This window comes from Tetrao urogallus (genome assembly GCF_951394365.1).
Source record: "Tetrao urogallus genome assembly, chromosome: 17".
In the NCBI taxonomy this organism is placed as follows: Eukaryota; Metazoa; Chordata; class Aves; order Galliformes; family Phasianidae; genus Tetrao; species Tetrao urogallus.
The window spans coordinates 8,005,191-8,031,657 of NC_136830.1; the positions used below are offsets into that span (position 1 = coordinate 8,005,191).

Below are 26,467 nucleotides of genomic sequence, written 5' to 3' on the forward strand. Positions count from 1 at the left end.
CTCCATGCATTAGCTCACTCAGCTGACTCCTCTTAAAACCTTGGTGCTAGCATGCTTACCTTTGGAGAACCCACATGTCCTGTCAGCTTTCAGAGGTGCCCTGGCATACAGGAGGAGTACTTTGCTGTTTCACACATAGCTCGTGGCAATCACTTCTTTTAGGAGATGCTGTTGTGCCTACTTTCCCTCTTACACAGACATCTCTCCTCACTCTTATCTGGCCTTTATTGTCCCTTTTGCATTCATTCAATGAACTCAATATCTGTTTCAGACATTTTTGCACCATCACACTTCTCACGTCTTTTCTGTACCTGGGTTGCATCTTTTCAGCAGTAGTTTTGTTTTTCCTTGATATGATCTTCCCATACCACAGTATTTACATCCCCCAAACTGCTGCTACTCCACCACAGTTAACTTTCCCCTGCATGTAGCCCTAGATGATGTTAAGGGAATAAAATGTAAAATTAGATGCCTCATGTTTTTAATTAATATACCACTGCTGTTCTCTTTATACTACAGCTTCTGGTCTCTGGTCCACGTGTAACTGACCTGTTCCCTACAGCTAAGCCTTCTGTATACTTGAATAGAACATTACCTTCTTGTTGGCATCCATTTCAAACATGCTTCCATACAGAAAAAGTTGCTAAAGACTGCTGGACTGGATGCCACAATAATGTGTGAAGTTTTAATTTTACTTGGAGTAAAGAGTTGCAGCAAATTTATTTGCAAGTGCAATATAAAGAAGTAAATAAATAGTGCTGATTACTTTGCCCCTATGCCTCCATGCCTCCAAAACACAAAGTGCTGCTTTCCAGGATGAAGTATTTCTTTTATCTTCGTGTCATGATGACCTTTTCGTCCCTTTGTGGCAGTGCTTCTATACAACTTGCAGCTTTCCTAATGATGTTGTAAAGGGGAATTTCTAATGCCTACGTTGTATGTTTGAAAATAAGCACAGCTTGAGACCAAAGGTGAATGCAAATATATTATGTTCTTCCATGCTGTTCTATTCACGTTTTACACAGATTTTACAATGAGAAGCAATTGCAAATGGAAGTACTTCTGAAATGCACTGCACAGACGTGCCATAGAGTAGCTATCTAGATAGGCAAATGGAAAAATACAAGTTAGGATCAGTGTTCACCATTGGCAGTGCACCAGATCATTAGTGTATTCTGCCATGAAAACTTTCACTTTCATTTGTCAATTCCTTCTCTCTGATTTTACTCTCCTCCTTTTCCTATCTTCTTTTCAGGACTCCCAAACCCTCATGCAGAAAATGTGACTTCAGCACACAGAGAGGAAAGAATCTCAATCAGTGTCACTGTGACTTTGCTGGTCCTTTTGCAGGAACAGGTGTCAGCAGAAGCACGGCAGGAACACTGCAGAAGGACTGACTGCTCGTCCGTGCTGCACAGCTCAGCTCCATGCTCAGGTGGAACCTTGAGTCCCTCTGTCCCTCTCTTATGAGCTCCAGATAGGCTCACTCTGATTTAGCCCCACTGCCTCCTGCAAGAAAGCAGTCTTTTTGGGGCAGTGTTGCTGGCTACCATCACTACTTCTTACCTGAAGGAATCTTTCAATTCCAAGCATTCATTCTCCCAGGTTCTACAAAACCAACATGCTAAATCCAAGAGCTGCTCTCCCAAATGCTTGCTATTGCTGTACGTCTCACAGTTACTGAGAAACCAGATTGTATATGATTAACTTGCCAATATTAATGTTTGCATGTTGTTTTAACCCATGCCAAGGCCTCTCTCTTTCTCAGACTTCTGCAAGAAATAAATTATTTTTAACTACTCACTCTGCCTATCTCTTACTGAAAAGTAGTAGTAGCACACAGTACTTGACTGTCACAGGGAGAGTGACATAGATTTATGAAGGGCTCTACATAGATTATGCTCTACATAGATTATGAAGGGACCAATGAGTGTACTTCCATTCAATAAGTCTGAGGACTTCAATTCATTTACACAAGTATGAAGAAACCAGGAAATTTAACACTAGCATTGAGTATTCAGTGCCACAGTAATGTCCCACAAATGTGATAGAATCATAATAACCCATGAAATAAAGGAGAAACTAGGAAGTTCAAAATAGAACCAGCCAGCATGCTCTGTCCATCTTCATGACTGTCTCCTTTTGATATGGGCCACCAAATCCATCTTTGGGGGAATCTTCAATCAGACACCTAGATCATCAGCTGCTGGGACTGAAGGATGTTTCTGGACAGGATTCCTTGATTTTGGAATGCCTTTCCCATTTATCATGGTAAGTGACTAATCACTAATGTTAGTGACTAGTCACTGATGTTTTGAACATGATTCCACACGCCAGATCACGATATAATTATTTGTTTACACTCTTTCATCAGTATTGCAGCAGTTAGATTTCTAATTAATGAAATCATGATCAATGATTCAAGGAGAATCAAGTAGAATCAAATGAAAATATCTTTATTTATCTTTCTCTGGTTTATTTCCAGGAAAACCTCCATTCTCCCTGCTTCCTTATTTTTACTGAGATCTTCATCTACCTCCTCCTTTCAGAGACGAAGGGTGCAATTATGAAATTAACGAAGAATTTGCCATTTTACATTTTAGGATGAGACTTCATTCCATTACAGGAAGTACTTGTGAGGAATGTACCACCTACATTAGCTTCGAGCTGGTCGGAAGAAGAGCTATGTTTTTAGTATGGTCAGTAAGGACTTTAATGTTCATAGAGTGCAAGATGAAACAAAGGCAAAATATTTGTTTGCTATTATTGGAAAAGATTTGAATACTTCTTCATAGACACAAGTGGAATCTTCCTCAATGGAAGACATTCTCATCACCATAAAAACCTGATAGAAGTTAGTAACTGATAAGTGATCATGACATAAAATATGAGCTACGCTAAATTTAAAGATTTCACTTAGGATCCTAAAAGTTTTCTTTAGTTCCAGTTTCCATGATTTTGTTTTTCAGAATTTCACTTTGAGTTTTTAATGACAGCAAACCTAAAGTGTCAAACCCAGCCTAGGATAAACCGCTGGGCTCCTCTCAGAGGAGGCTGGAAGGACAGTGTATTGTAAAGAGGATTTCTTCTTCGTGGAATTTAAAAAAAAAGTCAGGCCTGATTATTTAGGTGAAAGTAGAAATGAGTCAGTCAGCTTTGCATTCCTGGTACAACAGAGCAGTTCTGTTGAGTCACAAGGCATACAATTATCACAGCCACAGTTACTCATTCGGTATTCTGACTTGTAACCTGCTTCCTACCACCGTGAGCGGCTCTCTAGGAGTTGGACAATTGTGCTGTGCAGTGTAACCACTGAGCCAGCACAGACGGAGAGAGCAGGAGGAGGGAGCTGGCAGAATGCTGTGGTCATTTGTAGGGTTTGTAAGGTTTGCTAGTTTCCAACTGCTATTAATTCCTTTAGGAGAACTGCAGTACTGAACAGTTATAAAGAAGCACAAATACAAATGACACAGCAGAGTGCAATAAAGGTGTTTCATGCACAGGGCACAAGGAGAAGCCAAGAGCCTGTCCTCATTTCACTTATTCTTTGGAAAGGAACAGTAAAAGTCTCCTTTGCTGATAAAATGGAACAGTACTATTCTATAAAATCAAGTGTAGCTCAGAAACTCCAGAAAGACCCAAAAATGTCAGAGAAATGTTACTGAGAATTGGTAATTCACAGTAATTCCTGCTACTTGAGAAATTGCTGCTACTTGAGATCCTTAGCAATTATTTGGGAAGGAGAATAGGAATCACATAGAAAACCCTACACTTTGATATGAATTGAGAAAATGTACGTATGCAATAAGCAGGAAACATTACAATTTTAAAACAACTTAAAAAATGAATTAATAGCTATGCTGCTTCTGTTTTTGTACAGTCCAAATGCTGCTGTTGTTGGTGTTCAAGAGAAAACACAAAAATGCTAAATCATTCTAAATGCTACTGCAAGCCAGGAAAAACAGCTTTGCTACGCATTGTATAGGAACACTTGCAATTACACAAGTAACTAAGGTTTTATTATTAACATCTTCTCTCTCTTTCCTTTAGACTCGCTGCATTTGCAGTAAAATCCTCTGTCAATAATTGCATTCTGTGTTTTATGAGCTAGAAGGCCCGAGCTTAGGAATTTACTGATGGCTCCAGCATAACCCCACCGTCACATCCACACCCAGCCCAAACCTTGGCAGTGGAGGAATGTCCCCTGGCATAACTTAGAGAAAGCAGAAGACACTGAAAGCAGGAACAGCACAGGACATCAGACATACAACAGCCCCAGGCAAACCTCTTTTTTCCAAACGTGGTCTGTAGAAGAAGCCAAGTGAAGCCACATTTCAGGTTTCACATCACCAATGTGGAGCCTCTGGGAACCAAAGGTGACTTTCCAATGGATCAACAGATGCAGCACTGAATTTGGGGCTGTTCTGTTTCTGTTATGGTCAGAGCTGAAGCCTGAGGGATGAGGAACCCAGCTGTGCCACCCTACCTCATTAAGGAGTATTTGCTCACTTTGATTACTCTCACAAGGAAGTGGATTTTAGTTACTGGTTGGTTTGGCATGGAGCCTTCAGGAAGGGACACTCCATTCCAAAAACCTCTGCCAGGGCACAACATCTCCTGGTGCCTTCTCACCATCCCTGGCCAAGTCTCACAACCACAAGACAAGAAATATTCTTCCTTGGGACAGTCTAAATGGTACATAAGTCAGAACAGCTGAATTAAGATTTGAAATGTGCTACTTCTATCTCAAGCCCAATGAAGAGCTGTGTGTTTGAGAATTTGCCCATTTTTTTCATCTAATAAAAGCTGTTTACTATGCCGGTGAATCTGAAACCGAATACAAAATCTTTACTGCTTCATAAACACAAATACCTAAATATTTTGCTAGTTATTTTTCCCACTGAGCAGATTATAGTGGATGTTGCTCAGCTCTTATCAATGAAATAAAATATTTTACTGGTCTTGGAAAACTACTTGGATGTTTTTTTTTTTCCTGAGCTCTCCTTTCTCTTTCCAAAGGCCAGCTACAAACTTCCTCTGTTTTGAAACCTTCCCCCTGCAGACTGGACTAGATGCAGTTATTTCCTGAAATATTTAATCCAGCATTGTTAACTTTGTCCAGCTGAAGTAAATATAAGTGAGCAAAGACGAAATAGTAAAAATTTAACCCTGCTCCCTGCAGCCAAATGCCTACTGCCATAGCAGCAGGAATGAGACAGATACAGAAGCCAAGTGATAACACAGACACTCAGTGCACTGGACAACCAGCTCCTGAGCTAGAGATGGCCGGCTTCCTGTCAGACCTGGTGAGTACATGGCGAGGCACTGACATCTGGGATATTTTTGTACTCTATCAGTGCATGAAAGAAAACAAAATCACTCTCTCTCTCAGAACAACAAGGCTCCTATTTGCAAAAAGTACTTTGGAAGTGATTCTACACACTTTTTCAGGGTATTGCAGATATGATTTGCACTTCGCTCTGTCTTCCATCTTTGTCAGAGCCTGCCTGCAAAATCCTTGAACAAGTGAGATGCTTCTGGAGAATGAGAGGCACAATTAAGGAGCAGTCTGATATAGCTATGAGCTTAAGATCTTCTACTTCTGCAGGTACAATACCAGGGACTCTTCCGAATGGTCATTGTCCTGGGAATAGGTGGAACATTCCAAATTGGCTTTCAAATTTCTACAATCACCTACGTGAATCAGGTAGGTAAAAGCTCACATAGACTGGTAAATGGCATCGCCACATCCCTTTCTTGGCATGCTCCTCTCTGATTGTTAGCAAGGATTTAATCACTATATTCTCCTCTTATGATTAATTCCCATTACTATGCTACTGTGTAAAGTAGAACATGTGAAACTGTTGAAAACAGAAGAAAATAGAGAGATCTGCAACTTGTTGTTAATAGAACTGTTCCTCAAAAAAAGCACTGACAGGTGTGCTGCAAGTTTACAGGGAGACGGATGTCCCATGTGGCTACTCCAGTGATACCATATGACACTCTCAGAGCTTACCCATCTTCACATAGGGAAGTCAAACAGAACAAGTGAACTGTGCTCTAACTGCTTCTCTCCACTGACCACAGGTAAAACTTCCATTTGAGACACTGGAACTTAAGGGAAGACATTATCATTTAGTAGAAATCACCTTATGGCAGAAGTGTTACTTTCAGGCTTGAGAGCACAGAGTTCTAAGTCAGAAAGGATTTAGAAACTGCAGTGATCAGGTGCAGTTCCTCATTACAGGTCTGTGTCTTAGCACCTTAAATTTCAAGGACAGCCAAGCAAAGAATGACCTCCTAGTAACAGGGAATCAACGTAGCATACTCTATTACTTCATGCCTCTTGGCTAATGCAAACTTTCAGAGTCTATATGAAATAGAGACTTTATCTAAAGCAACAAAGTTATGTTATAAATGTAACAAAATACATGCTGTGGAGTCAAAGTTATTGTTAATGATCCTTTTTTCTCTGTCTCAGCATGTTAAGGCTTTCATTAATGAAACCTGGCTGGAGCGATACGGCTACCCCATCCATCAGGATAACCTCTTGTTCCTGTGGTCTCTCATCGTGTCCATCCTTGGTATAGGAGGTCTCTTGGGTGCTTCAGGAAGTAGATACCTGACTATCAAGTATGGCAAGTATGTATTTTTAATGAGAATTTGTCAACTGAATCTTAATTTAAGGAAATTACTGTTGAGGTTTTTAAAGTTTTTAAATGTGAGATTGATTTAAAAAGGTACAGTAACAGCTGTACACAGCCAGCTTGGCAGTGATGCCAAGTTGCTGCTTCTTGCCTGTATCCTGTGGCACTAGCTAACCAATTATGTTTCCAGCCTGTCACACGAGATGCTGTTACTGAGGCTGGATTCAACTGGAAAGGTAGCTCCCAGCTGAAGGCAGAGGGGTTTTTTGGAGATGCTACTCACAGCACAGCAGCGTTGAGATGCTCCTAGGTGCTACATCAATGCCACATTGCTCCCCTTCTCTATTTCACTCTCCCTGGTTTACTGGGAAATGAACTTCAACGTGTGACCCAGAAGGGACACGGTACAGGCTGCAGGTCCTGTCCCAGAAGCCACAGTGCCCACACATGCCTTCCAGGGAATTTGGAAGTAACCTTTTTTCCAGTGCCTTTTTCTGCCAACCTTGGCTATAGCGAATTCTCCCTGTTCAGATCCTGAGCTAGCTGGATGACAATATAACTCTGTGTAAGAGGGGCACAGAGTGTCCAGAGCCAATAGTGTAGAAGGACCTATATTGTGTGGGACCATATATGCATAACTTGACAAAGTTAGCAAGACGATTTCACCCTGTGCTCCTGTGTTGCAGGAACTCAAATGCCATTTCTCTCCTGATCTACAAAAATGTTTTATTTGCTTGCATTTACAGAAAAAAATGCCTCCTGTGCAACAATCTATTAATGATAACTGCAGCATCTATCATGGGCTGCAGCAAAATGTCCAAGTCCTTCGAGATGATTCTCATTGGACGCTTCCTATGTGGTGTAAGTGTAGGTAAGTGATTTCTCCCACAGGTTAAATATTACATCCTTACTCAAGATAGATAACCTTCCACTAAGAGAATTTAAAGTCCATACAGCTTTGTCAGAAGATATTCTACATCAACCAACTGTAAGGAGTACAGTTATAAATAATTTTGTAGATACCAACTTAAATTGAGCTTTGCCAAGTGCATAAATATCCAGAGCTGTCACAAATGTTCTGACACGATTGAAAACTTTTCTAGTGGAGAAATAGATATAGTATTACTTTAATTTTGGTGGACAGTATTCAGAATTGTACGGAATATAGTTTAAATCTAGTCCTCTCATTTGGCTTCAGAGAAACAGACCATTCAAAGTCATGGCCGTTTCATTTTGACTCTGAGCATATTTCAGGAATGCTCTACAAGGGTGTTCAACCTGCTTCAGAGCAGAAAGTCCTTGGGGTTAGTGAAAGGAGCTGGACACAGTCCAGTAAAATCACTGCCTGCAGGTAGTCCATGTGCAGAGAAAATAACCTGTGCTAGAGTCAGTAGGTCTTGTATTTGTTTCCTACACAAAATGTTGCTTTTCCATTTAGTTTTGGATATTCGCAAGGATGCCTTTTTTTTAAAAAAAAAAACTTACTTCATTAGAAATAAGTGCCTATTTTTCAAATAACCGAGTTCTGTAAATTACTGACATACAGATGTATTGAAGAACATTATTTCAAGGACTGCTCAGCCACGGTCACCCTGCTATGACCTAGAACCCACATCTTGTGTCACGTAAAGACCTAATTGTTGCTATGGAGACTGCACATCTCCACCATTTTGCCAACACATAAAGACAGGAGCAGAAACTGTTTTCAAACCAGATTAGAGGGGCTGTGACTATCATATCAAGAAAATACTCTAGTTCATAGACTAGATTTCAGAATTCCTGAGCCATTTAGTACTTCACTGGTAGCTGTAAATACCAACTCTGCTTCAAATCATCAAAATTATTGCTGTACATTGAAAAGAAATACTTGCATCTTCTCTCAAGTCATGTACAAACCAACACTGAAGCACCATATACTTTTACCCACTATGGATCTACCACAGCAGCTCTTCTATAACATCATTTCAAACAGGGCTGAGATTATGTACATTAACTACAAGCAAATGAAACATTAGAGACACGATGATGAGGCAACACCCCACAGGTGTACAGTTCTTAAGGTCAGGAAACTGCACTGTTCAAAGAGGACAGGAACCACTTCTGTAGAAAGGGATAGAAAGCCTAGTACTTAAAAATCTCATGCCCAGGCTGAGGTATGAGAAACAATTTGGTGCACGAGGCAGCTATATTCTGGGCTGCTTAGTTATTTACATTCAATTTTATTTCCCATGGTTATGAATGTCTTCTTCTTCTCTCCCATAATTTCCTCTTCACCTCAAGGCTTTTCTACTCCTCTGCATCATCAGTATGTTGGGGAAATTTCCCCTAGGAAGCTACGTGGATTTGCAAACTCTACTGCCTCTTTCTTTTGGTCACTGGGAAAAGCCGTAGGGCAAATTGCAGGACAAAGGTATAGTACAACTGATTTGCAACCCAGTTCATATCTGGATCCCTCTATCTTTTGCTTCTTCTGCTTTTCCATCAATTTCTTTCTCTTCTCAAAAAACAATGTAATGAATTTTTATTCTACACATGCTTGTTTTATTCCTGCCAGGGAGCTGCTGGGCAGCCAGTCCCGGTGGCCCATGCTGATGGCCTCCTGTGGAATTCCTGCACTGGTCCAGCTGTTCACTCTGCCCTTCTTCCCTGAATCCCCACCATATCTCCTCATGCATAAAGGAGACCAGGAAGGCTGCAAGAGAGGTAACTGAGTGCTCTGTGTTCCTGTTCCTTCCTTGGCTTTCAGTTAGTTTGTGAGTTTTCTCTCCGAGTGCAGAAAAAAGTTTCTCCCTGCTCATTTCTGAGATGACTCTGAATATCCACTAAGTACATTTTTGTTGTAGTCCTCATAGAGAATACAAAACTACTCCTCTAATACAAAATCTTTCATAATAAGCTGTTATGCTCTGAGCAGTATAAATGGTTAATGCTAAATGACAAATGACAAATGGCAGTTTGCACTGCAGGGCTCCACAGGACACCACTCAACTCTATGTTGTTGGCTGTGTACCAAGCTTGTACCCCGAGAGAACGAGGAAGGGATTAATGTGGACCCACGAGCAGGGAGGAATCATTGTGCACCTCACTAAGCCCCTCTCTCTGAACAAGCCCCTCTGTGAAAGAGGGGACAGGGCTCTGGAATACACCATAGGACATCTTTGCCTCACACTGCAGACACAGCCCACACAGCCCACTTAAACTTCTCAGTCACCAAACAAAAGAGACAAATTAACATGGCAGGTCTCGCTCTCCTTCTCCTCTACAGCCATAAGGCAGCTTTGGGGAGAAGGCCATCACCAAGCAGAGATTGATGACATCATGAAAGAGAAGGCAACAATGAAAAACATCAAGATCTTGAGTGTCCTGGAGCTAATGAAAGAACCAGCTATCCGCTGGCAGCTGTACATGATAATTATTCTGACCGCCTCAGTTCAGCTGTGTGGCATCAATGCAGTTGAGTGCATTTCCCCCTTAAAGTCTCAAAACATTTACAGCAGCCTTAAAGAAGACATCATAGCTCTCAAGATCTCCTCTCATTTTTCCCAGGTTTCCCAGGCCACTATGTGGTATCTGCCAACCCTGCTACACAGCAGCAGCTGCTTGCAGAGCTTGGCCAGGCTCTCCATATGACATCTTCTTGCCCAGCTCTTGGTCACTGCTGGAGTTACCATTCTCTGTATTTATTTATTTATCAGCCATTTTTGGCAGCTGCTGTGAGGGCCCAGAATCTGTTCCTACAACAAGCCCACTCTCTCTTGGCAAAATCTACAGCACAATCTTATGTTACTGCTCCCATGAGTCAGCATTCTAAGGAGGACACGTGGGATGGCAATATGCTCACTCTACCTTTAGCCATTAAAGCATGCTCACGGTTCTGGCAGCTTCTGCAATCCTCCCTGTCTTCTTCAGATCAGAACTTTTCTGAGATCATTTTGAAGCCACAGCTTTGCAATTTTCTGCATGATTCTTCCACATCTAACTTCACGCTGCAGCAACATCTGTGAGGGAAACACACAGTTGAATCTAACACAGTTCAAACGGAAATCTGTATCATCTTAGCAAATCTCCAAATACAGAAGAGATACTTTAAAAGAAAAGATGTCTGTTTTACTTCCTCATGATTCCATAACCCACGCTCTTCTTTCTTGAGAAGGAAGAGTATGTCCTACAACGTTGTTCTTGGATGGGCTCCATAAGTGACAATATAACTGGCTGTTTATGAACGCACCCAAATGAGGTCTATGCAAACCTAATTACAGCAGCTGGAGATTTGTTTATCACAGAACTTTATCTTTCATCAAATTAATTAATTTGATAATGTTTTACAATGTTTTTGTCTGCCAATAAAGTGAATACTACCAGAAAGAGTGCACAACTCTTACTCAAAAGCCGAGCTGCATGATCCTTGGCTGCCAGCTCCTATCCAGGTCAGTGTCACACACAGACATGGGTAAGAAATGATATTCTTTCTTCTCTTACTGTTCTGTGTTTGTTTTTTTTTCTCTCCTCTAGATTTATTTTTATACTTTTGAAGTCCTCCAGGCAGCTGGCTTTGAGGAAAGAATGGTCTACTATATGACCCTCTCTATTGGACTTGCAGAACTCTTAGCCACTGCAGTCTGTGTAAGTCAAGTCATGTTACTATGGGAATGCATCACTGTTTGCTTTTCTGGCACTGACACCACTGTGATTTCTGTCCCTCAGAGCTCCATCATTGAGCGACTGGGCAGGAAAACACTCATAAGAGGAGGCTACTTCATCATGGGTTCACTGCTAGCTGTAATCACAGTGACCCTCTCCCTACAGGTGAGGAAACTCTTCTCCTGGTAGTTCTCTTTCCATTTTCTATTCTGTTCTATTCGTACCTATGCTCATAGGTAGAAACGTGCTTCTGAGAAAGGAATGTGAAGCTCAGAAGTTCTCAAATAACCCTCTGCACATAGGATTAATCTTTCTCTCAGCAAATACTGTCTGCACTCCTGCCTCCCTTTAAGCAAGACTATAGCAAGGAGCGCACAAAGCAAAGAGAAGGTAGCCTTGATTCCTGATATCATCAGGCTGCAAACACTGAACACTGGTAAGCACAGATCAAAATGCAGTCATAGGGAAACTGTCCTTTCTAATTATGCATTTCTTAATAAGTTACAATTAACAATTAAAAACCAGACTCTTTGAAGTTCAGCTTTGCTGCAGATTTCCCTGGGAATGCACATTCTGGTTCATGGACTGTAGAGCATTTCAATTTTTTATTACCATGTCAGTGATGTAATTTCTTCAGAAACAGTTCTCCTGGGTTACCAGTATTCATCTAAGAGCTGTTCAGTAGATACTACTGCAAAATTAACATTGATGCAAGGTGGCAGCAGACTTCCATTTCTGTTTCAATCATGAAGGGTCTTGGATATAGGAGAGACCTTTTCCTAAAGCACTGTGTCCTGTATCTTCTTGACTAAGATCTACTCCTTTTCAGTAGAAATTGTTCTAGCTATTACCCTGTCAAAAGCAAAGAAAGATATAACTTGGCCTTCCCATATCTCTAAGGGTTAGGGGAAGCACTGTGGGATCAAGGAGAAAGGAGGATGTGGTGGAAAAGTACTACTCAGACATCCTTTATTTGAAGGCATCTAAGCTTGACAGTTGCTCTGCATCAGCAAACTTGATTCTCTGCACACCTAACAAAAATCTCAGGGCTCTGTCCATAGGAAGAAGGATTCACATTTCTCTTCCAGTTCTCACACACCATATGTTTTTTATTGAAGTAACAGTGTCAGAAAACTTTTCTAACCTACAGTTATTCACAGATTTCACTCATAAATTGTTTTTTTCTTTGTTTTGTTCCCAGGATTGGTATTTCTGGATGCCATACTGCAGCCTCTGTCTGATTATCTTATTTGTAGTTGTCTTTGGGCTTGGGCCAGGTGAGTACTTCATTCCAAAGAAGTAAAAGAATCAAGTCATGTTCCCTTACACATATGGCTGGGGAAACATTGCATTATATAGCATGCAGCATTTCACAAAGGTGAGTTCATTCAACCTGACCTTGTAGTCACATAAGCATCGTGGGTCCAGTTGGTGGCCAGAAACTGCAATGCCATCAGGTTTGAGTTTTTATAACGAGAGACTGATGAAAAGAGAGAGCAAAAAGTATTCACCAAAAAATCATAGAGAAACAGAGTGAAAGTAGATTTTTTAGAAACAATTTTAAAAAAAAAGAGAAAAAGAAAGCCAAGGATACTTTTAAATTCACTGTCATATACTCTCACATTGTATCCCACATAGCAGCATAGAAGACCTACTTTGGATTAACTCTTTTCCTAATTTATACTACCAACTCCTTGTGAACTCAAAAAAAAACTTATTTATTTTTAAAATACTTGCCTTCTCACACAGTAGGTGAAATTATTTACCTAACTCAAAGCCGGTCAAAGTTCTGTGACTTCCAGATCACAACTGAAATGCCCAGGAAGTGAATCTAGAAAGACTGATCTAACAATATCATACTGAGAATTCTTGCTTTCAGTAATAATTGGTATTTCACTCCTATGCAGCTTTTTTCATGAGAAGATGTCAGATTTTTTGAAATGCTAACTGCTCAATTCTTAAATCTTCTCAATAAAATTTGTTTGAAGAAAGTAATATTTAAATAAAGTGATGTCTAACAGTTTATAAGATGCCACAAACACTTTCTTTTCTAAAAGAAAAGAGTCTCTTGAATGCCAGCCAACAGCAGTAGCATCTTTTTGAAGATCCAAACCTTCAAATCAAACACACTGAGAAGTAAATCTTACTCCTCTTCCTTTTTAGGTGGTGCCACAGTTTCCATGAGGGTTGAAATTTTCAATCTGTCCTGTAGACCACCCGCCTTTGTGATCAGTTCAGTTTTCAATTGGCTGGGTGTCTTTGTGATTGGAACAACCTTCCCATTCATCGTGGTGAGTGACACCCCAGGGCGCTCCCCAGGCGTGCCATGCTCCAGAGCTGGCCATGGGAGTTGGAAGAAGAGCAGCAGGAGACGTCCCAAGAATGTGACAAACAAAAAGATATGCTCATCTTGCTCTCTTTCTCACTCTGCTCTTCCCTGCAGGAAGGACTCAAGCACTTCTGTTTCCTCATCTTTATAGGGGTACTTTTCTCTTCAGCAACATTTTTCCACCTGTTCCTTCCAGAAACAAAAGGGAAGTCAATTGTGGAAATAACAGAAGAGTTTGATAAGCTAAACTTCAGAAAGAAGCATGTTCCAGCAACTCCAAACCATGTCATGGAGGAGGGTTACACCTTCTGCACCAGGCTGTGACTGGCTGGTACAGAGGTAGCAAGCATTCTTAAAAGGAAGAAAGAAAAGACATTTGTTGTTCTCTGGTTTGTATGTTGGTCAAATGGACTATCAGCTTTTATTATCCATCACCTTTTGCCAAAACAGCACGGTTCTAAAGCACTCCACTCTGGGCAGCTTAGAAAAGGGATGATGGCTTATATTAGTGGAATAGACTCGTCTAACTCATGCACATCTTGGCTCAACTTGCTGATGTGTAAATCTCTTCTATAATGGAGCAATTAATACACACTGAAACTGTATGTAGAATTTCTAAACATTCTGCTGATCACACAGAAAAAGAAGACTTATGGTCCCTTCTCTCTGAGTCATGAGTTTGTATTTACAACCCTGAAATAGCAATAGTAAAGTTCTTGGCTTGCTATCTCTGGCTAGATTTCAATTCACAACAGATTAAAGAAAAAGAAATAACAGAATAGGACAGAGTCTTTGTTTCTTTAGACTGAACAACCACTTCTTTCCAGATTCCTGTACTTAATGCCACAATTTCCTTCTGTTATCAGACTTTCACTCTAGCTTGTTAAAATTCAGAGCTTTTGGATTTTAAACTTTCGATATCAGCCCAGCTCTCCTTGCTGAGAATTGCATTGAATTATTTTATTTAAAATAAAATAAAAAGAAAGAAAATCCATCACTTGATTCTAAAATCAGATTTATTCACGAAATGGATAAAGAATGAGTAAAAAAATTCCTATACAGCTTTATTTGTTTCAGTGGCAACACAGCTAATGAAGTCACAGATGGAAACCCACTGTCAGAAAACAGAAGCACGGGGAGTCCTTTCAGATACTCAATGCTATCGCCCCATCAGCAGCATCACTCTAAGCCTGTTGCTACCCCTCCAGGATCAGAGTGCCCACAATTACCTTGAGGGCAGTGAAACACAGAACAATATGCAGCGGAGGGCAATATGCAAAGTAAAATCTACACCCTAGATGTGCATAATAAAATAAATGTTCCTTTTTATCTCTGATACTGCTTTGACTGGTGTATTTACTTCAACTCCAATGTCGGCTATTCAAAATACGAATTCTGCCGATCATCTTAACTGCTTGCCTTTCATTGGAAACGTTACACATAATAAAAATGGCAGATGAACTTGGAATAATACTTCTGGCTTCCACAAGTGTTTCTTTCCAAACAATAGGACATCCCTCAGGAACAGCTGACTAGAAAAAAACTATTGGTGTGCAGATCCTTCCATGACTGGGATTTTTTATTGCTTGTTTTGTACTGAAGAACACTTAAGACTTCTCACTAAAAGATAATCTGTGAAACATGGAGAATCTCTAGAATGAGAAAAACCCCAAAATTTTGCAGTGTTCTGTATATGTGTATATATACACCCAGGCTGGATGGGGTTGTGAGCAGCCTGGTCTATTGGGAGGTGTTCCTGCCTATAGCAATGGGGTTGGAACTAGATGATCTTAAGGGTCCTTTCCAACCAAACCATTCTAAGATTCTATGATTCTATGTATAAGAACATAAATAGAAACTAATGACTATTAGTCATTTGGAGACAAGTCTTTCCTTGTAGAAATCTCAACTTTTGGTAAAACAGAATTATCTTTTCCTAACCCGTCAGTCTGAGCACATACTTCAATGCAACAATACCCCAAATCTTTGGAAACAAGCAGAGTGTCATCATGTAGCACTGCTGGGTTGACTCTCCAGTGAGCCACTCCTCTGATCTGTTATTCATTAGATGTTATTAGGAAAGTCTTCTCCATATGATCCTTAACAGGAACTGAGCGGATGCCCTATGGAACATTAATGTGACAACAAAGTGGAACAGCTATTTGGAGCACAGGTCAACCTTTGCCTGTGCTCAGTGGGGCGAGCTGCATTCTGGCAACAGCCTGGTCAAGGGATGAAAAAGCAAAAATGTATAGTTTAAATATAAAGCTGGAGTATCTGCAATAACTCATAGCATATAACACCTTGGGTAGCTATACTGGCACTTCTGCTCACCTATTTAAGCCTTAGCAATCCAGGTGTTCTGTGATATTTTGGGGTCAGAATGAATAAAAGTTGCCAAAAGCCTCCTAAACACACCTCCCAGTTATTTGAAATAGCATGACTGCAGCCTATTGATACTTCAAAGTACTGTGGAAATCCAGCCCAGAGAGCCAGAGGTGCTGAAGAGGTGAAGCACTCAGAAGCATCAGGAGCAGCACATGTATGCATTCAGAGCCATCAGCTGATGTGTAAGGATTGTCTCAAATACTGACTCTGAGGCAGCTACAAAAACTTTCAAATGGGATCAGAGATGTGCTGCTACACAGACACTAAGAACAGACCTGGGCTAGTTAGACCTTATTTGAGAAGGCTCAGGACAGCTTTGCATATGTGTGTCTTGCATGACTGTAACACTGCATTTTCCCCCAGTGCCATCTAAGCAAGGCAGATACTAGCAGCTAGCATAGCATTTCTTTCCTTTGGCAGATGCATGGTATGTCATTCCAATTTTGCATGACTTTCCAGAAAAATAAATTAATTCCTAGCATCAAAGGGATGGTCTCACTTGTGTTCTAACAACAGCTTCACCGCTGGAGATCTCATCAGAAAACAAAAGAAAACAAAACACTGTGTATTCTCAACTTACATCAAAAGACAGTTTCATTATGAGAACAACATAAAGTTGAGGAAATTGGCCAGGTGGCACTACATCTCAGATGTCAGCTGGAGAATTGTGAATATTCTTTGCAGGTGATCTATTTTGTAGTGTGACTATTTGCATACAACAATTTCTTTCCAATTTCTTCATCTTCTTTAGCTGAGGTATAAAATGTAGATGATATCTAAGCCATTTACCAGCTTAACACATATAAAACCATTTTAGCCTTGAAATAAACAAAGTTAAAGACTGAAAACGTTCTGTCTGATGTAAGAGACAACACTCCAGCTCTGAAGGTTACTGGCCTGATGTTGAATCTTCTTTTCCCAGCAAAGAAAAATCCAGTACTCCTAACAGCTGCTTGAGCCCAATGTGCCATTGTAGAATTGTTAGGCTCTTTCCAAAAGTCCTGTAGATATCACTATCCAAGCCCCATTTAAAATTCCCAACAGATAACACTGCCTCTAAGTTTGTTAGTTTCTACTGAGAACTAAGCAAGTTAAGGCTATTGCAGTTCTTTCTAAAATCAATGTCTCTGTTACCTATTGCCCAAGGACAAAAGAGAGTTCATGATGTATACAGGTTCCTGGCGAGTAAGACCGTCTTGGTTACTTGAGCTAGACATAACCATTGGTTGAAATATTTAATCCAACAATTCTAAACTTTGTACAACAGCTGAAATAAGTGTAATTAACTCAAAAACCTTCTAACTAAACTTTAACTTCAGTAACGTGGGACTAGTTCACTGACGCTGCTATTGTGCAATGCGAGCTTTCAGTTCCTCTGGCAGGTACCAGTCAGTAAGCAACAGGAATCAGCTCTTTCGTCGGACATGGCCACCTTTTTCTCTGACCTGGTGAGTAAGTGTCACTTTCTCATGTCCCTGACATCTAAAGGGCAAGGCTAACGTGATCCAGATTTCTTAAAGATTATAAGCTCTTTTAGGACAGCGACCATCCTTCTCTTCTGCATTTAAACATCGCCAAGAGGAATGGGGTTGGGGCATGGAAAGGTCTTTTTCGTGCAAGAAGACAAAATAAAAACTAACAAAACTTGCAGTTCCACCGTCTGACAACGCTGTTGTACTTTTGTCTTCTGAATTACTGAAAACTAGCAGGCGCTCTGATTACTTTAACGACTAATTCTGAAGTAATGAATGGATTAACTGTGCTGCAAAAGGCTACGATACACATGACAAGCTGCAAAAGAAATGAGCTTCCTCATTTCATCCTTCCATTTAATATCATCCATCAAGAGTTACCATAGTCTTAAGAGGGGAAGAAATTCTAACAAGTATTTCTTACTCTATTTCTCAACTTCCAATAAGTACTAAAATTCTTAATTTCTAAATCTATCATGCACCCATTAAAAAAAAAAAAAAAAAAACAGGAAGAGTGAGAAGGTGAGTTAATTTTTGTTGATTAGCAAATCCATTGAATCTGAGACAGAACTTTGAAGGAAATTCAGAATCTCCTGATCCATTACTTCTCTATTCTTGTCATGAGATAACTTAGGAAATTCAGTAGCGGAGAAATGAAGTAACGGGCCCTTGAAAGATGGATCTAAGAACTAGAATAAGGAGAGATCTAACTATCATCTAAGCCACCATTATACACATTTACTTTACTTTGCTCCTGTCTGATTGTATTTTATTCCAGTTTTTCTTCATCTAGGCACTGATCTCCAGGAAACTGTGAGCTTACGAAGTTCATGATAGGAAAAGGGGGAATGGCTTTAATATAAAAGAGGGGAGATTTGGGTTAGATGTTAAGCAGAAATGTTTCACTCAGAGTGTCGAGGCAGAACTGTGGGTGCCCCACAGCCATGGCAGAGAGTTGGGGCTGGGTGATCTTTAAGGTCTCCTCCATCCTGAGCCATTCTGTGATTCTATGATTACGATCTGACTTGAAAAGAACACAGAGCACAGTGTTTTCTATACAGACCAGTAGTATCACATACACAGACACGTCTGGGTAGTTTTGTGTTAGGGAGAGTTTTGTTTTAGTGCAATTACAAAGGCTATTCCAAATTACCATCTTCTCTTTTTAGCCCATGCCTTTCTGAAAAAGGCAAACGTTAAAAGTATCTTCCCTTTATTAAGCTTAAGAATAACAACAAAGTCAGAAATGAAAGCAGTACATTAATGTGCAGTTGATGGAGTACTTTATTTTCACTTTGCAGGTTCAGTTCCAGGGGCTACTTCAAATGGTCCTAGTGCTGGGAATTGGAGGTAGTTTCCCATATGGATTCCATATTTCTGTCATCAACTCCCCCTCTGTGGTAGGTAGCAATCTCCCTGGCCAGTTTCAAGATTTGGGGGTCTTGCTTTCCAATTCATCTATCTATCTGGTGCCATGCATGTGATCTCCTCTCCTGTATGCTACTTACAGGCAAAACATGGCCAAATATACAGATGTCAAGGTCACAGCATTACACTGTCAGCACCATTACTGTCTTCCACGTGTATAAACCATGCTTCTCATAGCTAGAGCCCATACATGAGAGAGCAACCTTGCATTAACCTGTCTGAATTTGATTTGTAATTTTACTTCTCCTTCCTCAGCCCTTTTTCTCCTGATTTAATTGTAAAGGATTAGCCACCAAGGCCTTCCTACAATTCCTAAATTTCATCAAATATAACTTTCTAAAATGGAGAAGAATGACAACAGCACATTTTCTGTTTTCCAAGCTTACTGACTGACACTAATTTGAAGATTTTGAAATTGATCTCAACTAACCTGTTTTACTCTGAAAGTTAATCTCAAAAGAAATCTAGTCTGAGTAGAACTGAAGTACAGCAGCCAAATAAGATGAAGGAATCTGACACCCATTATCCAGTCAAAAATCATTTTCCTTTTCAGCACATCAGGAACTTTATTAATGAAACCTGGATGGAGCGACACGGCTCCCCCCTCCATCCAGAGACAATCATGCTGCTGTGGTCCTTCATTGTGTCTGTCTTTGGGATCGGAGGCTTCCTGGGGAGCCTCTGCTGTGGCTACCTGACCACCAGATACAGAAAGTAAGTGTTTCTAAAGCTCAGTAGCTCAAGAGTCCAAGTACGGCAAGTACAGGGAAATACCAAGGTGAATGAATAACCCTTTTCTTCTTGGTCGAAGCAGCCTGACTGCAGACTAACCTGATCGTGTATATGGGCACCTCCAACACTTTCTAGCTGAAAGATCGACCAAGCTTTACAAACACCCAAAAAGCAGCTGTAAAAAAGTCTTCTGCTGTAATGTGCTACGTGCAGCCTCTTTAAACGCCTGGACAACAGCATGCAGAAGACATTCTTACATGACAAAGAGCCAGATTTCTACTTACGTACGGCTGTTTTGAAGTGATGACATTGTATTAAATATTCATATCTAAACTAATGAACTGTGAACAGAACTGGAAAAATTAATTCTCCTGAAACTACACTATAAAAGATACAGGCAGCACCAAAACAAATTATCCAAGAGAAATCTCCATTCTTGGCAATACATTTTACTAGAAATCATTCCAAAATTATTTTTCTCTCTGGAAGGAGAAAAGATTCCTCACCAGTCTGATCTTTTCCCACTGTCTGTGTATAACACCACTAATTTCATTTGCAGAGAAATTGGCAAACTTATCTGCTTGGTGTGATCCATTTAAAGATCTGCTCCACAATCCACTGGTCCAGAGGCCCCTCGTGTGGGTCTTAACAAATCAGCTTAGCCTGCCTGCCTTTGTGTTCTTTCCTGTCAGGTAAGTGCCCCCAAGAAATTTCTTGTGGGACACTGCCTCATCCCACACTCCGAGGGTCTCCCGTGACTGGAAACAAAAATGAGTTCTCCCATGGATTATTTTGTGTGAGATAACCTGTATCACAATCTTTTAAACAGAGGATCTCTGGGCATTCTTAATGTGCAAGCGGACTCTTGTCTAGCGAGCAGCACATCAAAAATGAGTGCAAACAACTTGGACTTGATCCTGAGACATTGTGATCGGGAGCATAACAGCTCACAGTTCACACAGAGTGCTTTTTGAAGCATGAAGCACACCTCTGAAAAATGCGTTTTGCCATCTCCCAATACCTCAGATCACATCCATCCGTCCAAAAGTGCCTTTAGTATGATCCATACTAAAACGAGAACCATAGACAGATTACTTCTGGGGAAAAAAAGTCACATTTTATGAGGAGCTCCTGAGATAAACATTAATGAACTCAAACATAAAGGACTGTGAAGTATTAAAGCATCACTTTGACTATCCAAAGTCAAAATTCTTTCAGACATTTCTTTAAACGACAGGAATGGTTCCGCCATGCTTTCTGTCAGAGAAAAAAGTCAAAAGGGGTTCTTGTTTCGCACTAAATTCTCATGTATTGTTCTCTGTTTCAGGAAAAAGTGCCAGATTGCCACCAACCTGATCATGCTGGTAGCTGCACTTTTAATGGCCTTGAGTAAAACAGCCAAATCCTTCGAGCTGATTCTGGCCGGACGCTTCCTTTACGGCATTGGCACAGGTAGGTGCCCGTGACGTTGTGCAGGGTGAGCACCCCTGCTGTCCCAGGATTTTCTCCTCAGGTATTGCCGCTCTTGAGTAATGATTTTAAAGAACCAAGCGAGTGGATTAGGCCCTTAATGAAAATGAAAGCCATCATCCCTTTGCAAGAATTGAATTCAAATATCAGAGTGAATGCAAACGGTGGAAGACAGGATGGGGCATGAAATTTCAGCTTTTCTCAGTATTTTAACAGTCACTTATCCTCTTTTATCTTGAAGGGTTTTCTCTCAATATACATCCTCAGTATGTAGGAGAGATTTCACCCAAGAAGCTGCGTGGATTTACAAACTCCACAGTTTCTGTTTTTCTGACACTGGGGAAACTCACAGGACAGGTTATTGGACTACGGTAAATTCTTGTTTTTCTATTGTGTTACACTAGAAGCAATAGAAATCTTTCTATATACTTACCTTCTCATCTACTTAATGACTGAGAAACCCTTTAATCTTCTCCAAAACAGGGCTTATCTTATGCCAGAAGAAAACTTTTGATCAAATTCGAGGCAACCATAGTTTTAAATGTAGGAGAAAGAAAAGCAAATTACTCATGACCTGATTTCTTCTTCATGAGGCTCCCTTTCTACTCCAGGACTTGCCCTCAGAAATTTACTACAATTACATGAAAGTCTTAGCAAGACATTTTGGTCCTGCAGTCAAACAATGACCAAAACAGTCTCATCAGCTCTTTAGACATCACATAGAATCCAAATCATCCTAAGAAAGTATTTCAAGATGCCAAAGAAATTTCTAAAACTTGTCCGAAATAAAAATAGCCAGATTTGTGAAATTTGCCAAGTCATCAATACAGGTGTTTGCACCCCTGAATGGAATTTGAGCAATCCTCACCACTCAGGAGAAGTTCCTGAACCTTCATAATTTTGTTTCACATGCACTTTCCAGGGAGATTTTAGGAAGTGAAGCTTTGTGGCCATGGTTGTTAGCATTTGGTGGACTGTCAGCCCTGCTTCAACTGGTTACTCTTCCATTTTTCCCTGATTCACCATCCTACCTCCTGATCCAGAAGGGTAATGAGGAAGCCTTCAGGAAAGGTAGAGTGCCTAACTTGCCACCTAATTCATGTGATATGGTAGAATGCCAGCTTTGGCAGAGATACGAAAGCAGGACAGAGCTGTTCAGCACAGTAGTGTGTACCATGGAGCAGGAGCAGAGGTAGTTCTGACTAAAGCAGTTCAGTTTCCTAAAGCAAAACATCTGCATTAACTGGGGAGTTCAGGCTAATTTAGTCAGTACAGAAAAGAAAGACAGATGCATAACAGCATGTTTAAAATGTCCAGTTTGGGCTGTAACTATTTCTTTAAAGGAAATGGTTTGGGCAGCCTATTTCTTATTAAATAAACAGTACATGAATGTTTACTTTGTTTACAATTAAGTCAATTCAGCATTAGAAAGATACTCCATACTGACAACAGAGGGACAACATTTTTTTATCTGCCTGTTGACTCAGGATCAACTAGATGACAGAAGCAGACAACGAACCAGATACTAAGCACCTACATCAATGGATAAGCAGAATAAGGATTTAATGTAATCATTTATGATGGAGATATTCTGGTAGAATAATGCACTTCCCTCTCTCTCCCCAACAGCCATTAGGAAGCTCTGGGGGGAAGGAGACCATCAAGCAGAAATTGATGACATTATGAAGGAGAAGGTTGCAATGACGAGCACCAAAACCTTGCGTGTCCTTGAATTAATAAAAGAGCCATCTATGCGCTGGCAGCTTTACATTCTGATGACTCTCATGACCACCTTGCAGCTCTGTGGAGTCAATGCAGTTGAGTGCTCTCTTTATCCACAGAACAATAAACATTAGGCAGCATTACAAAACCCTCCAAGACACTCTTTCTTACACCAGCTTAGACTAAGAAACTCAGAGAATGATTTCCATTGGAAGAGGGCTCTGAAGGCCATCTGGCCCATATCCCACTGCTCACAATAAGGCAGACCTTCAAAGTTAGATCAAGCTGTTCAGGGTTTGGGCCAGATATTTGGAGGCCTAGAGATTCCATGACTTTTCTGGATCCCTGTAGCAGTGCTTAGCCATTCTCTCGATGAAGAATATATGTATTATGTGCAGTTAGAATCATCCCTTGCTGTCACTTGTATCCATTGCCTCTTGTTCTTTCACTGCGTATCTCTTACAAGAGTCTGGCTCCACCTTCCCTACACTCACCTGCAATTAGCCCACCGTCTCTTCTGCAGGGTGAAGAAACCTCCACCTCTCCACCCTTATCCCTCATGCCCTTTGCCGGTACTCAGACCTGATCTAGTTTTTCAGTGTCTTTCTTGCAGTGAGGGCCCAAGACTTGACACAGTGATGCCATGCAGGGAGGAATGACCAAGTCCCTCAAGCTGTTGGCTATGCTTTTACTGGACCTATACAGTTATCCTTCACTCCCAAAAGGACACAATCCACTTCTATACTAATATTCCAACTTCACTAAGAGAGATGAAAAGTGATGTGCATCACAATTGCTAAACTTTTCTTCACAGGTGCATTTCCTCTCTGCATTTTTCAGATATATTTCTATTGTTTTGAAGTATTCCATACAGCCAAGTTTGAAGAACATCTTATCCCATACGTGTCCCTGGGAGTTGGGCTATGTGAATGCCTGTCTTCTATATTGTGTGTAAGTCTTTGGAGACTGGAGTTTGAAGGAAAAATGTAATGTGGTCAACCGTGCTTTTTGTTTCTTGTAAGTGGGCCCAGGGAAGATTTGCATAACCTAAGACACATCGTCCTGTTTCTGTAAAACCACATGAAGGATGGAAGGCAGCTCTTATCCATTATATCTTTAGAATCATTTTCATTCCACAAAAATATTCTCTCATTCTGTTACAATGAGTAACCACTAAATGAGAAGGCATGAGCAGAACACAAGAGTCAGGGGCACAGCTCCAAAGGAACAGGAGTCTGGATTAGCTGTGTCTGATGGCTGGGATTAGATGAGTGTACATATGCACACACAATTTGATATATACAAACATGCAAGAAAGAAAACTATCTAATAACAGTGTAGAAGAGACTAATAAATAACAGCTTTGAAGCTGATAAATTCATCTGGAGTTAAGAGTATCTCAGATTTCTGGCAATTATTCAGACAAGGCTCATGAGAAAGACACGTGTAGAGGGCAAGAGTTTTTTCATTTGAGAACTGAGATTTATGACACATTTTCTGCCTTTCAGAGCACCCTTATAGAGAGATTCGGGAGGAAGGTTCTGCTCTGGAGAGGATATACACTGATGTGTTCTGTGCTAGCACTCCTTACCACCACCCTGTCACTGCAGGTAAAGATCTAGCAGCCTTCTGGCTACTTGCCCAGCATCAACCCACGTTTCTGGTCCTGCCTGAATATGAATAAGTACAGAAACTGGAGTCAGTGGAAGAAAAAGAGCTCTGTCATTCTTTCACGTATCTAACAGTTTGATATCACTGGTTTCTCACTTTCAGCACCGGTTCTTCTGGCTGCACTACTTCAGTGTTGTCTTGATCTTCCTATTCGTTATCTTCTATGGAATTGGACCGTGTGAGTAAGAGAGAAAATGCTGCATCATATTGGTTGGCAACACAACTGGCAGGGGAAGAACAGACTAAATCCATGATAAAATTATGGAAAGTAGAAGGAAAGGGCAGATTGGTACAAGCAGGAGAAAGAAAAAGGATACAAACACCTCAAATTGTTTTGCTAATCCCAGTACCCTAATGATTTAAAACAGACTATTACTTTCTCTGGAGGGTTTAAGAACAAAACTTCAGAATTCTTTTAAAAATTCTAAGCCAGAAATAGGATTCTAGGCATCGCCAGGTGAATGGTAGTGACCAACCCTTCATTAACTCAGTGAGTTAAGCTTTATAGCTGCTAACATACTTCAGGCAGAAATGACTACAGGAGACATAAGAGTCATTAACAGTGGCTACCAATGCAATACAGAACTGCACTGGCACCAGGAAAAGGATTCCAGCATGTATGAGAGAAACCTGAAGTCCTAAATTAGCATCTGTAGAACCTTTCTGGAATCGAGGTCTTCCAGCCCCACGGCAGAAGTGATCTGCCAGCAGGCCAACTACTCTGCCTGACGTTTCTTAGCATTGCCACTGCAAGGATCTTCAGCAGGAGCAAGGTGCACTGAGCAATGGAGGAAACAAGTATACCTTGCTTGTGTTCTGCTTTTCTTTTACAGCTGGAGCCTCTATAACTGTCATGGTTGAAATCTTCAGCCAATCATTCCGACCATCAGCCTTTCTGATTGTCAGCTGCATCAACTGGACGGGACTGTTTGTACTCGGGATGGTTTTTCCATTGATTGTTGTAAGTCATTAACCAGATTCCTCCCTCGAGGCTCATCTACTTCTGGAAGCTGACAGGGAGCTAAATTATGGCAGTGAATTGCAATGATATGCAAAGCTTAGCGCTCTGTCTGAACACCACGCCTGCTCAGGAATATCCCTGGCCTCTCAGAGAAGCAGCAGATCAAACACGGCCAGCGTTGTGATGCTCATTCTGGTTGATGTACTGAACAAACCTTTGAATTTCCATTAGTAAGACACAGATCCACAACCAAGGGCAAAGAAGTGGAAATGAGATTCTTATTTTCCTTACAGTGTTTCTCATTTCTGCTTGCAGGATAACCTCGGTCCCTTCTGCTTCCTCATCTTTTTGGGAATCCTTGCTTTATCAGCAACTTTCGTCTACCTGTATCTCCCTGAGACCAAGGGAAAGTCAATCATGGAGATAATGGCAGAGTTCAACAAGCTGAATTTTGGACAAAAGGAAATCTCAGTTACAGAAAATAACTTCCCTAAGGATCAGTTGTTCTGCACCAAACTCTGAATGTCCAAAGGAGAAATCTGCATCCTTTAGAAAAGACAGAAAACAATGCTGCAATGGAAATAAAAAGGAATCATTAAAAATAGAACACGCTCTTCCATGTGTTGTTCTTTTCTTTTCTTTTCTTTTCTTTTCTTTTCTTTTCTTTTCTTTTCTTTTCTTTTCTTTTCTTTTCTTTTCTTTTCTTTTCTTTTCTTTTCTTTTCTTTTCTTTTCTTTTCTTTTCTTTTCTTCTCTTCTCTTCTCTTCTCTTCTCTTCTCTTCTCTTCTCTTCTCTTCTCTTCTCTTCTCTTCTCTTCTCTTCTCTTCTCTTCTCTTCTCTTCTCTTCTCTTCTCTTCTCTTCTCCTCTCTTCTTTTCCTTTCTTTTCCTTTCTTTTCTTTTCAATACAGATATGAAATTCATTATGCTAGAGTTTTATTTCTTGCTCATGTCTAAACATTCTAACAGGAAATTTTGTCACCTAGTTTTAAGATCTACAGGTTATAA

General features: G+C 40.5%; 2 protein-coding genes across 2 annotated transcripts; both read left to right on the top strand.

The window, feature by feature from the left end:
* Positions 1-5,282: 5,282 nt before the first annotated feature.
* Positions 5,283-13,941, top strand: LOC306953222 (solute carrier family 2, facilitated glucose transporter member 11-like; the record flags this gene model as incomplete). The annotated part of the gene is made up of 12 exons (XM_079544091.1): positions 5,283-5,306; positions 5,609-5,707; positions 6,482-6,642; positions 7,394-7,518; positions 8,928-9,057; positions 9,202-9,350; positions 9,913-10,100; positions 11,160-11,270; positions 11,352-11,453; positions 12,490-12,565; positions 13,452-13,579; positions 13,732-13,941. 12 exons carry the CDS (start codon positions 5,283-5,285, stop codon positions 13,939-13,941), a joined length of 1,503 nt encoding a protein of 500 aa, XP_079400217.1.
* Positions 13,942-17,429: 3,488 nt separating this feature from the next.
* On the top strand, positions 17,430-25,983 carry LOC306953223 (solute carrier family 2, facilitated glucose transporter member 11-like; the record flags this gene model as incomplete). Its single annotated transcript, XM_079544092.1, has 12 exons — positions 17,430-17,453; positions 18,779-18,877; positions 19,459-19,619; positions 20,965-21,089; positions 21,349-21,478; positions 22,030-22,178; positions 22,737-22,924; positions 23,670-23,780; positions 24,338-24,439; positions 24,603-24,678; positions 25,334-25,461; positions 25,777-25,983. The coding sequence occupies 12 exons, from the start codon at positions 17,430-17,432 to the stop codon at positions 25,981-25,983; spliced, it is 1,500 nt and encodes a 499-aa protein (XP_079400218.1).
* Between the last annotated feature and the right edge of the window lie 484 nt (positions 25,984-26,467).